The sequence below is a fragment of the Tigriopus californicus genome, chromosome 7, assembly GCF_007210705.1.
Source record: "Tigriopus californicus strain San Diego chromosome 7, Tcal_SD_v2.1, whole genome shotgun sequence".
NCBI classification, from domain to species: Eukaryota; Metazoa; Arthropoda; class Copepoda; order Harpacticoida; family Harpacticidae; genus Tigriopus; species Tigriopus californicus.
Window position 1 is genome coordinate 6,088,288 of NC_081446.1, and position 14,283 is coordinate 6,102,570.

Here is a 14,283-nt window from a genome sequence, read left to right on the forward strand (position 1 = left end):
TGGGAAGTGCCCCTTTGCCTTTGCGCGAGAGAGCGCTGGACACACCGCGACAATATGATGAGATTCTTCATTTGCCGCTTTGCAAAACCTAACAGAGTTCGGTTGATGTTCTACCTATCTTATACTGATGATAATTCAGGTAGCTGTGGCCGCTAATGGCTTGAATTAATTTACTTAGAATAGATCGATCGAGTTTTAAGAAATCTTTCGAATATTTGTTATCTACGTTTTCAAACCAAAGCCTAGTTTGGCGGAAAGGCAGTTTGTTAAATGTTTTGTCTGGTTTCATCCAGAGTTCTTGCCACTTGTCCATGAGAATGTCCCGGAAGGCAATGGCATGAACAGTAGTGGGGCGTGGTAGTTGTTTGTAAGGTCCTTCTGTAGAGCCCAGCTTAGCTAGAGCATCTACTTTTCATTCAAGTCATGTCCCCGTGGGCCTTAATCCAGTGGAGCATGACCATATTGTTGACACCCCAATGAGTTCAGAGTGTTGATGCACTCCTCAACTACTTTGGATATTGAGCTAATTTTACCGATGGCCTTGATTGCAGCCTGACTGTCAATGTAGAAATCGATAATTTTGTGTGCTTCTGTTGACGATGCTAGGAGGGATCTCGCAGCATTCGTGATGGCAAACACCTCGGCTTGGAATACGAGTTGTCGTCACCTAGTTTACCATGTCCTTGCAGAGGGTCACTATCATTCTCACAGACAATGTGGTAACCCCCATCCTACTCCATTGTTGGTTTTGCTTCCATCAGTAAAACAGAGAATCCCTCTATTTTTACCGCGAGCACCTTTGTCGAAACTGGCTGAGTTGATAAAGAAATTATTACCCAGTGTTTTGTCTAATTTTACGATCGTATTCCATCGTAGAGTATTCATCGGATTGGTCTAGGTAGCTCGTCCATAGTAAGAGGTGACCTCGTTTTGGCCGTACCCACCCCATCCCAGATTTGTTTGTTTCTGCCAAAATCCTTTGGCAGCGCTTTGGCTCCCATGTTCTCGATGAATAAATCAAGAGGAGGAAGTCCCATGATGATCTCAAGACCCCGGGTTGGGGTGCTCTTGATAATATGGGTTGTTAGTAACATGGCCAGCCTTTGGAGCCGGGTCAGTTGCATTCTCTTGAATTTAGCCCTCTTCCCCATACGATGGAACCGTATGAGATCATGGGCCTAATTATAGCAGTGTACATCCAACTCATATTGGCCGGGGTAGGGCCCCAGAGCTGACCTATACCTGCTTTAGTTTCATAAGAAGTCGCTTGGCTTTCTTGCATTTGTTGGTAATATGTGCAGAAAGCTCAGCTTTTTGTCGAGCTCAACCCCTAGGTAAGTGGCAGAGTCTGAGAACGGATCTCAGACCCATCAATGATTAGTTGTTCGGAGACTCATCCTTGTAACGGGTGTTGAAAAGTACCACAACAGTTTTGGCAGCACCAAATGTGAGTCCATTCTGTGCACCCCATTGTGTCACTTGATCCACTGCCTTTGGGCAATAGTCATGATTGTCTTTTTGTCAATACCTTTGATGAGTAGACACGCATCATCGGCAAAGCCTCTTATCTTAACAGGACCTGTTAAAAACAGATTTAAGAGTTCGTCAAAGCCAGATTCCACACGAGAGGGCTCAGAACCCCGCCTTGGGGTGTGCCCTTTGTGAGGTGCCTGGACCTAGTGATTCCCTTTATAGTGGTTGTGATTGACCTATTGTTAAATAGTATTCATACCAGTTTACAATAGAGTCAGATATGTTCTTAGCCTTCATTCCACGTATGGCGAGGACGGGTTAAGATATTGTCGAATGCCCCAGAAATATCCAAAAATATCCCTAGAGCATATTGTCCGCGCAGGATTGCGCTCTCAATATCATCAACCATGTCCGATTAAAGCGGAGTCGCAGCTGCTGCCTTTACGAAAGGCATGCTGATTTCGGTTTATAGGGACTTGGGTCAGGTAATTTTCTTCAATCTCAGTTAGAACCACCCTTTCGAGGGTTTTAAAGATGATTGAGGTGAGTGAAATAGTCTAAAAGACTTTACTTGATCGTATGAGAGTTTACCTGGCTTAGGGATAAACACGACCTTTGATCCCTCCAAACCGCTGTGGTTAACTCTCATGAGTTTAATAGAGGATTTGTAGAGAAACACAAGTCTGTCGATTCCACAGTCTTCATGTGTTGAATTACTCTTTGAATGTCGTCAGGTCCAGCAGCCTTGTCAGGGCTGAAAGACTTGATTGACCATTTTACTTTTTCAACATTTATGAAATCTATATCCGTGCCGACATGTCATCAATGCTGGAAAAGTGTTTACAGGTTGTTGGTCCTTTAGTTCCACACTTCCTGGGAAATGTGTATCTAAGAATTGATTGATGCTATCCTCCGGTGATTCTGTGGAGCCATAGGCCCCAGCAAGGAGACCCACTGTTTGGTTCTCCCTGCCCTGGATCACCTTGTAGAGGTTTTGCAACGTCCTTTATGTCTTTGTCTTCGATAAAAGTCTCGCCAGGATTTCTTTTTGCCTTCGTACCTCTCTTCTGAACTCCCGCTTGGAGTCCAAATACTCTTTCCAGGTCTCCTCGCAGTCATTCTTCTTGAATTTCCTGTGTAATGATCTCATTTGCTTTCGAGTCGAAACTATTTCTTCTCTCCAGTAAAGAGGTCTTTTCACTTTGTTGCATATGACTATATCCTTGGTAGCTTACGAAGCGCCTGGTTGATACTGTCCGTGGAAGTTCTCGGCTAGCACATCAAGTATCCCTGGATTTACGAAAATTGGGATTGGTCTTAGGGTTTCATTTAACGATTGGTTAAAAACTTCCCAGTTAGCATTTTTCAGATCTTCACTGTCTTCTTCTGTAATTTAATATTTAGCTCTAACTTAAATTTGATAAGTCGATGGTCTGATGCTGTCATGGCATCAGACACCTCCCAGCCAGAGACCAGATCAATGTTCTAGTGAGAGTGACATCGATTCGGGTCTGGTTGTTCCGGGTAACTGTACCAAAAGTAGTTTCGTGCCAATGTTTTCGACATTCAAATTATGCCCGAAGAATAAATTCCTCCATTTCACCCCGCGGGGTCAGTTTCAAGTCCCCATATCTGGCTATGCGAGTTAGTGTCCGCACAACAAATAAGTGGAATATTATTAACGTTACAATACTCTACCGCTTTAACAAATTCGTCCGGGACTATGTTGTCCAGGGAGCAGTGCCATCGAGGTAGAGACTGACGATAAGAATCCTGGGACACTCTGTAGTGTGGGTGTCCCATAGGCATGCAGTTACATCTCTTGACGAGAGGTTGTTAACGTACCAAACATCAAGCCCCGGACTGTAATGATGCACGTTCGTGGTTTGTTGACGTGTAGAAGAGTCCTATATTTATGAGGAAACCTGATATTTTACCTTTATAATGATAGGGTTCTTGCATACAGTATATGAATTTCTTTTTGCCCACAACTTTATCCCGAACGAGGGTCATAGCTGCAGTGCTGTGTTGTGTGTTAGTTGGAATATATCAATGAAGAACGACATATTGCTAGAAGAAAGAGGAAAGGTTCGCTATTTCGTAAAATAGGTCCCAGTAAAAACCTCTTTTGTATTTATTTAAGTCCTCAAGTATAACCGGAGTTATTCCTTGAGAAATTCCTTAATAGTGGACTGCCCGTGGGGCGGCTTCAGGTTCCGAGGATCCCTAGGCTTTCCCTTACGGGCAGACATGGTTTTATTAGCAGTAGAGCCTGCTTCGGCTTTTCGGCGATTGGCTTGTTGCTTCTCCGCAAGCCCTTTGCCCTGAATTCCTCTCCACTCAGCTCTGTTCCTGGTCTCCGGTGCTGGGATTCCCGCGGTCTCGTCGAGCCCATCGCGGGAGACTGGACCTCCACGAGTTTTGAGCATTGGCTTTGGCCGTGGCCGCAGTCGCCGCGTCACGACGGGTATTGGTCTGTTCCCTCTCAGGTCTGACTTCAACTTGGGGAGCAGCAGAAGAGCCCAATGGGAGCCTTGATGGAGCAATTAGGGGGGTTAATGACGGTGAGGTCTTGATTTGGCTTCATAAGGCTTTAGCCCCTGGGCCTCCATTGCTGTGCGGTACTTCTGTCTACCAGTTTTTGGCAGTTTCCAGAAATCTCCTCGCTTGGTATAATTGTGAGGTCGTACTTCGACTGTTTGGCTACGGGAGCTGTGGCCGTTGTGCGACTTTCTGAGTCATACCCTTCCTCTTTCGATTATCTGAGATTGACACATTGACAGACCTTGAACCAAGAAACAGCGTCTTGCCCTTGGCCATAATGGGTTCTTGAGCTCCTCGTCGATCCAACTTGGAGATGAGTCCCGGAAGCCTCTTTTCCTGACTTAGAGGTCCATTTCACGTCCTTCACATTGAAGACTTGAAATGTTCCTGAAAGACAATTTTGGACAAGAATCATATCCATAACCTTATCCTTAATATTCTTTATACAACCTGGAACATGGATGAACATCTTATGAAGGCTTCCAAAGTCCCACGTTTCCATGCCTTCAGAGAGGCACCCATGTCATCAGTGTATTTGGACGTGAACTGGTCCAACCAAGCCGCCGATTCAGCGTCCAGACATCCCACTCGCCCGCATCCAGAGGGCAAAGTACGACCATTGTGATTTGAATTTTAGGCGCCCGATTTCATCATCTCCTCGAAGATAGCCGATTCCAAGGCGGCCTGGAATTTGTCCCAGGTGGGTTCGGTAATTTTGCGCCTGGTGTCCTCATTAGCGCAGATGAATCTTTCGTGGGGTAGGTTGTACCCGTCACTTTTGCTGCACAGCCGCGAAGGATTTGACCTCCTTGTTGGACTGTAAGGCGTTGTCCTCCCCCAGGGCACTGAGGTCATTCAGTGCCGAGTTGGCCATTGGTGGTTCGTCTGTTGGGTCCTCCATGATGAGAGTTTCACAGGCGTTTGTTCTTGGGGAGCTTCCGTTTGGACCATGTTCTCCCTCGGTGGTGAGTTTGGGGTAAATCCGCTTCTTTCGGCTCCGGATTGGTCCATGGCTTCAGGAGGCGTTTCTTTGTTGTCCAGAAGCTTGCCCTGGGTTGGGTTCTCCCCGGCGAGCTTCTTTGGCGCTTTGAGAATGGATTGGCTGGGGTCCGGCAGTCCGGCGGAACGGCGCGGGTCCCGGTACGGGGGGTTGACTTATCGTGCTCCATGGATGCCAGGGAGCACGATTGACGGGAAATTTAAGTGATATCACACACTGAAGACTTTATAACGTTAAATAATAGATTCCGCACGTGGGAACTAGTTGTTTACGTTTTGGAGTCGAGGTTGCGTTTCCAGTTTCATCCATGTACCAGCCTTTTTTTATCCCCTCCCAATTTTTTTCACCTTCAAGATACCCAGAAATTTTCCTCTTCTTAGAAGTCTTACCAGGTCTTACCTCGGAGTTGGGTGCGTGGACGTTATTCAATATGAAAATCCTCTGGATAAAGTGGCCCATGGATGCCCATGCTGTGTAACATCAGAGCCTTGACTCCGTGGTAAAAACGGTTAAAAAGCAGACCTCTGGGCATGACTTGAAATGGGAATTACGTGGTCAATTTACAGAAAATTGCGGCTCAATTTAAGGCCTCTGGAATTCTCCATCAACACCAGGAATGTAAACCACCAAGCTGCATTGAACCAAGACATGCCGCCCGCATTTAAAGAGCCGTCCTTTTCAGAAGAGAGGTGGGTCCAAGCTCATACATCCTACCATCAAGATCTGAGGAGTGAAACACTTCAAAAGAGCCCAAAGCCTCTTAGGAGCGCAGAGTCATACCACTCCTATTGATTGGAAGTCCAGAACTTTGATGTCTTTATTGGTATCGTCCCAGAGGCAGTCGTTTTTCATAAGCACGAGAAATTGTAATGCAGAAGGTAACAGGGATGTCCAGAAAACTACCATCCCCTTTTTGAAGCCCTAGGCGGAACCCGAGATGGACGTGGCCTTTAAGAAGGTGAAGAGCAAAGCTACTTCAACATGTGGGATATCGCCTTTCTACATTTCATTTGTCTGGACCTAAGTCTAGCTCTCCAAGAAACGTGCCAAAAACATATCAGTACGGCCCTCCGTTCCTTTTTTTGTCCCACCAAAATGGATAGTCGGTTGAAGTCATCTTCATTCACAACAAGGTCCCATAGGACCATCTCCCTTCAGAATCTCGTCCTTGAAGATGTCCAACCTACCATCACAGCTGTCCATTCTCCTGATTCTTACTGTGCGCATCTCTTTATGCGGTAATTCATTCATTTTCAATTTTATATATTTTAAGCAATAAAATACTATAAGGAACAATGAGTATTTTTGATAAATCCCAGATGTTTGGTTTGGTTTGAAAAAACATTTCAAATGGACTATGATTGGGATAAAGACCTTTATTGGATTTATAGGTACAATGAGAATATAATTGATCATACATGGGATAACATAGTGATAAGATAGATACAACCTCTGCAACTGGACTCTTTGATCTTATTTGAAAATACGGGCATGGATAGTATGATGTGTCTAGGGTTGAGGTCGAGGAGTAGGTGGATTTCAATGAAGGCTCGCATTGACCTCAAGTCCATTGCCTCCGATCAACGGTTCTCTTCTCTCGAAGTGTCTTGGGCGAAAAGAATGCTTAGGAAGACGGGCCATTACTCGATCTGAAGTTCTTGATAATCCAACACCTCTCCATTCTGGGGATTTGAGAATTTGCATCAATTGACAACATAACTTGCGGGAGGATCAATCCGGACACCATGACCACCAATCAAGGTGTCCAAGCAAAGTCAATCTTCAATAACATGGTCTTGGACAGAGCTGCGCTCACTTATAAAGTGGCCTTAGCTGGATTCTTCCATACAGTCGTCTCGTCTCCTCTCGTCTCATCTGTCTCATCACGGTGGTCAAAAAGCTTGATCAAGTTTTGAGAAAAATACTTGAATTCATGTTTTCCAGTTGTCTAAGGCGTAAAATTATGGTGATTAATTTTGATCTCATGTATGTATTGAACCCAAGCTGAGACTAAATGGTCATATGCCTAAAAGCTAACAGGATTTGTTTGGATATTTTTGACAACTTTCAAAACGCCTTTTCAACCACTGTGATATTCGTCTCACTGCTGATCATCCAAGAATCCAGCTCTTGATGAAACCAAGGTGTTGTGGCGTTTGTTACTAATTTCCCTTTGCGGTTTCCAATGGACATTGGACAACAAGATCTACTAATTAGTTCATTCTAACTCCTTCCTCAAACATAGATACCGACAATGTGAAGAGGGTGCTTGAACAAAGAACATAGATCTAATACTTGATTGGGTAGATTAGCTGTTTTCGATAACAAGATTGAATCGCCTCTAGTGTAAATGGATCAATAAGATGGATCTTCAAGATTCAATGCCAAGATGCAGTCCTGGGATTGAATCTTGGAGATTCAAACCTGGACCTCCATCCTAGTATAAAAGTACCCTAAGTGGGCACCCAATTTCCATTCAATAGGTTTTTTAAAGTTATACCTTTTATGATGTTTCTAGGCATGTAAGTTTTTTACGTGGGCTAGACTTCCATGAAACAATAAAACAAAGTTGTTCCTTGGGAGCTTGAAATATGCTAAGACGTGTTTCGGTATTTCCATCAAACCTTAAAAAGATATTTTTGCCTGTGTGCGCAAGAATGATTAAGGGAAGAAGAGACAGGGCAGATGGAAGCAAGGTGGTTGACAATGGATCCCATAATAGCAGAATGACAAACGCAGCCAACATCTTTCGATGTTGAAATGGGAGATCAAAGGGACAGAGGTAGAGGGTTTGGTGAATACCGTAGCATTATCCAGCTCTGCTATCAACAATGTTCCAACCAGGCTCTTTTTGTCCATCGCCCTTCCAAACTGCATTCAGCAACGGGTTGATAAACAAAGGGAAAAGGCTTTCGCACGTACGATGGTGGATAATTGGGAGGAATAACATGATATTTTGGTGAGAGGTTATGCTTGGGATGGACTTTTTGACACAACATAATACTCAAGTTGGTTCCCATGATGGTCGAGTAACCATTGGAGGGTTTCTGTTGGTAGGTCATCTCGAAGGCGATCTGCTTCTCTGCCTGGTATGGAGAAAGGTGACCGGACATGAAAAAATCCTTGAATCAAAGATGAATTAGTCGTGAACAATGCTTAAAAGTGACTGAATAAGCGGGGGCTTCTCAAGAAGTGGAACTCTTGATAGCGTATTCCCAGACTTTTTCTCTCGTTTAATATATTGCCAGATTGTCAAGCATAAGATGGGATAACACGGGACCTGCTAGCCCAAACCGTGCCAAGTCATCGGATGTCTGCCCATTTCATGGATAGTGCAAGTTCAAACATTGAACATGCACTATGAAGAAATTCCTACGCCTTCATAAGAAGTCTTATTTTCGAAACTTTGAATAACTTTGCTTGTGTAATTCAACCTCAGTAGGAGGTACTCAAAGGAAATGTGTCATACGATGAAGAATCAACTACGTCAACGCATTCAAATCACTAAAAGGGCGTGAGTAAAGAAATCCAACTGTCTTGCAAACAAGGGGTAATTGAGAAGGAACTTTAGGTCAAGGAGTGAGAGGCATCCATCATTCCCAAAATTAGGGATGTCGTCTCGAATCTGGTCGTGAATGCGTTCTTCCAGATTTGTATCCATGCACACTTTGAAGTATGCTTGCTGAACTAATGTTCCGAAATCGGACACTTATCGAGGCAGCTGCTGCTACAAAAGGCTTTGAATTTGCTGACCCATGACCTTAATTCCTCTGGGGTGTGGTCTCGGGATAAGACAAAAGGCTTGAGGGCGTCGTTAACTCTAGCTTTAAAGCTTAGGTTGGCCATTAAATCTACTGGAGTTCGAGAAAGAGCTGGCACTGGGGGTTTGTGGATAGTTGCAAAGTGGCTTGGTAATTTAAGTTAGCTTCCAAGATACCATGTTCATAAGTACCGCCAGCCAAAACTTGCATCTTGCAAATTGTGCCAATTTTGCAAAAATCTTGTACATTCGATATTTTTCTACAAACTATTAAATCTTCAAATTTTGTAATTTTAGGAGCACTATTTGACATTTCTCTGTAATTCATTATGCAATTTCAGCCATTTCAGCAAAAAATACCAACATTTGTGAAAAATCATGGTCAATTTTTGGGAAAACATGGGAAATTTTACTACCTGGGTTTCCTTCAAACCTTTTTGAAAAAAATACACGTTGGTGTGAAATAGATTGCAGACATATTACCAACCGCCTGCTTATGTATTCCATGAATCTTAAATAGCTTATTCATTATTGCAATTTTTTTAAGATACTTTATTTCAAATCTTAGACCTCAGTTTTATTTGTGTAATGAGCTTCACCTTTAAAAATCCGGAGCATCTCGACGTGCTTTCATGATTTTTGGAGTAAATGGTCATGAGGTGGATGGTTCATTTCAGGCAAATTGAAAGAAATTTCTTTAGAAATTGTTCTGCAATACACTTCAATTTTCCGGCTAGCATTGTATTGTGGGAGGCTAGTTCCGATGGGTTTATTCCTGCAGTGTAACTGAAGAGGAAAAGGTTCAGCGCTTGGCTTCTTCTCTCAAAGACTACAAAGGTCATTTGCAATGTTCTCAAACCTATGTAAATAACATTTAAATAACATCTGACATTATTATTTTTCTGTTAATAAACAGAGATTTATCTTTTTCACGAAATATTGAAGATGCGCAAAATGCTGATCAGTCTAGGAGACAAGATTTGCTCCATACGGATAGTAGGTTCAAATCCCAATGGTGGAAGATATCATGATATAATTTTCCTTTTCATCTATGTGTTGCTTGATAGGGAAGACAAAAGCAGTCTTTACATGTTAGTGCTTATGTTTTGGAAAGTTTATTTGCAAATCTTTGTGCAAATTCGGTTGATTTTATATGCAATATTGCTGTCAATAGAGACCATATTTATCTGCAAATTTTGGTCGGCCCTACTCATAAGCCTCGAAGTCCTTCTGGATGTATTTCCTGAAGGGTTTGAAGGGCGTTCATCATTTTTTCAAGAGCTAATTTCAAATCACTTGACGCACTTTTTAGCTCACTTGTCCGTTATTATTTGAAATCGACGTCAGCCAATGCCATTCTTTGAAAGTGCTCAGTGGGTTGGTGTTAATGGGGTTTTGTTTGATAAAATAGGCTTATTCAGTATTTCCAGTGTGTTGTACAATCGTTTGAATCCTAGAAAACAGATGGCAGGCAGGACCCTGAATTGTGCATTCATACGTCAAGGGTGCCAATTTCTCATCAAAATAGTGAAAATACAAATTTTCGGTCCACACAAAATCGGTCAAAAGAAGCCTAAAATAGATTTTTAAAAATTGGAAACAATGATGCAAATAAAGATTCAGGATGTAAAAAGATACAATTAAGGACCCAGGATGCAAATAAATGTTATTTGCGTAAGTTTGAGAATATTACAAATGACCTTTGTAGTCTTTGAGAGAAGAAGCCTAGCGCTTAACTTTTTCCACGATAGTTACACTACAGATATACCCCCATCGGAACTAGCCTCCCACACTACAACGCTAGCCGGAAAATTAAAGTCCCCTACAAAGAAAACCTTCGAGAAAAGTGCCTGATCTAAAGATTTTGAAGGGAACGATGTGTCATCTCGATGCTAGCGATATAGGCAATGCGGCAGTGAAACGATGAACCCGAAAAAAATCAAGAAGCAGTGTTTCACAACAAGCAGTGTTTCACAACGTCATTCAATGTGAACCCTGGACATGTCTGAACTCGGAGGATCAAAGTCTCATACATTGCCCTATCAAGGAAAATGCAAGGTTGTATTTTAGATCCAAGTGAACAAAAATGCAAGCTTCAAAGCGCCTTTCTTCTTCAATTTGACCAGCCATAGGAAGCAACCCTCTCCGACATATGCTGTGCCGTTGATGGTTCTGATTTTCATAGGTGCCCCATATTTAGCACAGACAACCTCCCTCAGTCGGTATTCATGGCCGATATTCCCAGATGAGCAAAACCGTGACCATTGGCCATGATATAGGTGCGGAGGTTTAGTGCAACTACAATTTGGGTTCCCCGAAACATAGTTCTCCCATAGGCTTGCTTATTTGTTACAAAGTCAGATGACAGCTCTCTCGCTCGGCCTGCCATCTGGTTTTGGGTGTCCCAATCGCGGGATATTCCCGCTTCGTTGTCACAGCCAAAATCAATTATTACCTCACCCTTGGGAATGACCGCAGGTTTGCCCATTTAATTTGCTAAAGCAACAACTCATGCTGAAATCTGTAGTGTGATTTAGATACTGTATAAATAAAGTGGCTGGGTGCGAAGTCCAGTCAGTCATATCACACATCGCAATGAGTGTACATTTCATTTATTGGGACAGCGGAGGACATACCATGGCGCAGACTTGCAGTGGCGTTTAGTTTTGCTGAACAAAGAACTTTGCATGGGAAGTGCTTTTCTAAAGATGCAAGTGTTGCGAAAATCCGAGCATTTTTCGCGAATTCCGAGCTCTTATTAACTTTGTTGTGTGCTTGAGTGATGGCAACCCCGGTGGACCAAGGGGCGGCCACCCTAGACACCCAAGAATTGAGGTTAAAGCGCAACATTTCGTCCCACAAGGGCTACTTTGCCAGGGCTGTCATAAGTGCGGCCCAAGTTATCACGTTTGCAAGGGCTTACGGTCGCATTTTAACAGAGTGAGGAGTGTTCAGCTAAGGTGGATGCCATGATGGACACATATCTGTAATGCACCGAACGCTTGTTGGGGGTCCTCAAAAAGGTCCACATGGTGCCAGCTGCGATGTTACAGGCACCGCAAACAATTGCTGGGCCGTCCGGATCATACTGGATCTCATGGGAGGCCACGCCAACTGAGATGCATTGCTGGGCTAGAAAGTTCAAGTCCTTCTACTCGACGTTCAACTTGGAGGAGGCAACACTCACGGATCAGCAAGCGCTCTTCCTTTCCTACATGGACCTTGAGTTGGAAACTATGGTCCAGGAATCCATTGGGGAGACCACGGCAGTGTTTGGCGAGGACTCATGTATGGCGGCACTGGAGTGGAGGTTCACCGTCACATATTCCTTGTTCACCCGGAGACTTGACTATTTCCGGTACCAACAGGAGCAGGGGCAACCCTTTTTAGACTATGTGGCTCAGCTTGGCCGGAAGGGCAATGAGGTCGACTTGGGTTTGCTCATGCTGGACGAGATCTAGTCAGATCTGTTCAGGATCTTGAGCAGGCTCTTGGACGTCAAGTTGAAGGAGAAGTTGCTCAAGCTGAAGAGCCCCACAATAGCCAGCCTACTGGAGGAGGCCACCAATATAGAGGTAGCCCGGCGGAACTTCAGAGCAAGCACAGGGGCGGCCAACTCGGCTGTGGTAATGATGGCCCGCGACCGCCCGCAGCTGGTCATGTTGGTCCAAGCCCCCGATCTAAAGACCCCCTTTGTGCGTCTGGAAGAAATTCTACTGAGGTGTCGTCAGTCAAGCATCAAAATCTCCTTGAGCAAGTTAGAGGTGGGAAAACTCTACAATTTGCGAGGTTTATTGTGTCTGGGGACAGGGTCCGGCCCAATCCAGATAAATTGGTGGCCGTGGCGGAGCTCCCTGGCCCCAAGAACACTACCTAACTCCGAGGTTTCCTGGGCCTCCTTAATCAATTGGGACACTTTATTCCAGATGGTTCCCACATATCGGTGCTCATGCAGGGGCTCCTAAAAAAGACGTGGCATACCAATGGCTCCCCTGTCACCAAGCCAAATTTGAGGTGTTGATGAAGGCTCTCACGTCTGACATGGTGGTCAGGGCATTCCACCCAGCGCTACCCACAAAGCTGCTCCTGATCCGTCGCGGTTTTTTGACATTGGGTTTGCCCTGGTTTAATTTGAGCCCGCAGGCCAAATACGTTTCATCAGCTGCGGCTCTCATAGCTTCACAAAATGCCAACAAAACTATGCGACCATCAAACTCAAGTGTTTAGCTATTGTGTGGGGAGTGGAGAAATTGGAGATACTGCCTCAAGGGAATGCCAAACTTTGAGGTTGTGACGGACCATAAACCACTCCTTGGGGTATTTAACAAGGCACTCCAAGAGCTCTTGAACGAGCGCCTCCTGCGGTTCCAGGAACGATTGGTGGATTATACTGATGGGGATCAAACAAAAAATCACCGGAGGTTGCAACTAGGGCTACCAATTTACATTTTCAATGGCATACGGCATCACTAGCGGAATATCGAAAACCCGTTAGTTAATCACAAAAAGTAACCCTGATTTTTCTTCGATCAAACCAGGGTCACCTTTTTCGTCAAGCCTAATATTCTACGATACGTTAGAAACGGCCCGTGCTTTTATTTTCCTAGCTTTCTGGTGATCCTGATTTTGAAAATTTGTTTGATCCCATCACTAGTGGATTATAATTTTACATTGTCCTGGACCGTGGGAAAAGGAAGTGGAGCATTCCCCATGTCGTCATATGGGAACTCATTCACTTCACGGCCTTCGTGGTCGCCATATGTGATGGCAAATCTAGGCTACGTAGAAGCCCACGCCCACAACAGTAGGCCCCGTCAAGGAGCCACTCTCCCAACGCCGTGTCGACTGATGGAGTTTCCTGTCGAAGAGGTAGCTGCCCAAACCTCAACCAGTGAGATCATCCGTGATTTGTGAGTATTTTGAGTGTAATACGTCGAGTTTCATCCTTATTTCTTTTTCATTGTTGTTTGCTGTTTGTTGCATAGATATATCTATCTCGGGGGAGATGTAGTGTGATTTAGATACAGTATAAATAAAGTGGCTGGATGCGAACTCCAGTCCAGGCTGGCCAGGTAGCATTTTTCCATGTTAAATTTTGAAAATCAACATTATTTCAAGGCCACTAAGATTGAAACTTTTTTATTAGCATTGGTCTGATTTTAAGCATTAAACTAGCATTATTTGCATGGTCCAAGCATTGTGAGATCTTGTCTAGCATTTTAGCATTTTTCTATCATTATTTCACTGAAAAAATGACCAAAAGGGAAGAAAAGCTAAAGAAATCTCACAAGGGGACTACGTTTGGCGGTGTTAACAATGTTCTTTTATTGGATCCCTTTCTCATTGCATGAAATTGATATACTGTAGCCATAAAGCTAATTCTATTGTTTACTTTACATTAAGCAAACAAAATGATTTATTCTAATTGCTTCTCAAATCAAAGGGAGATTTAGCATAATTTATGTTTGTAACCAGATTTTTGGCACACCAAAAGATTTTGGATTGG

The 14,283-nt window shown here is 43.8% G+C and overlaps 1 protein-coding gene across 1 annotated transcript in view; it reads right to left on the reverse strand.

Moving 5' to 3' along the window:
• LOC131883411 (uncharacterized) overlaps nucleotides 1-12,438 on the reverse strand; it is a 25,463-nt gene extending 13,025 nt beyond the window's left edge. The window contains exon 1 of the mRNA XM_059230884.1: nucleotides 12,330-12,438. Coding sequence (XP_059086867.1) covers nucleotides 12,330-12,438 — 109 coding nt within the window. The remainder of the gene's footprint in view (nucleotides 1-12,329) is intronic.
• Between the last annotated feature and the right edge of the window lie 1,845 nt (nucleotides 12,439-14,283).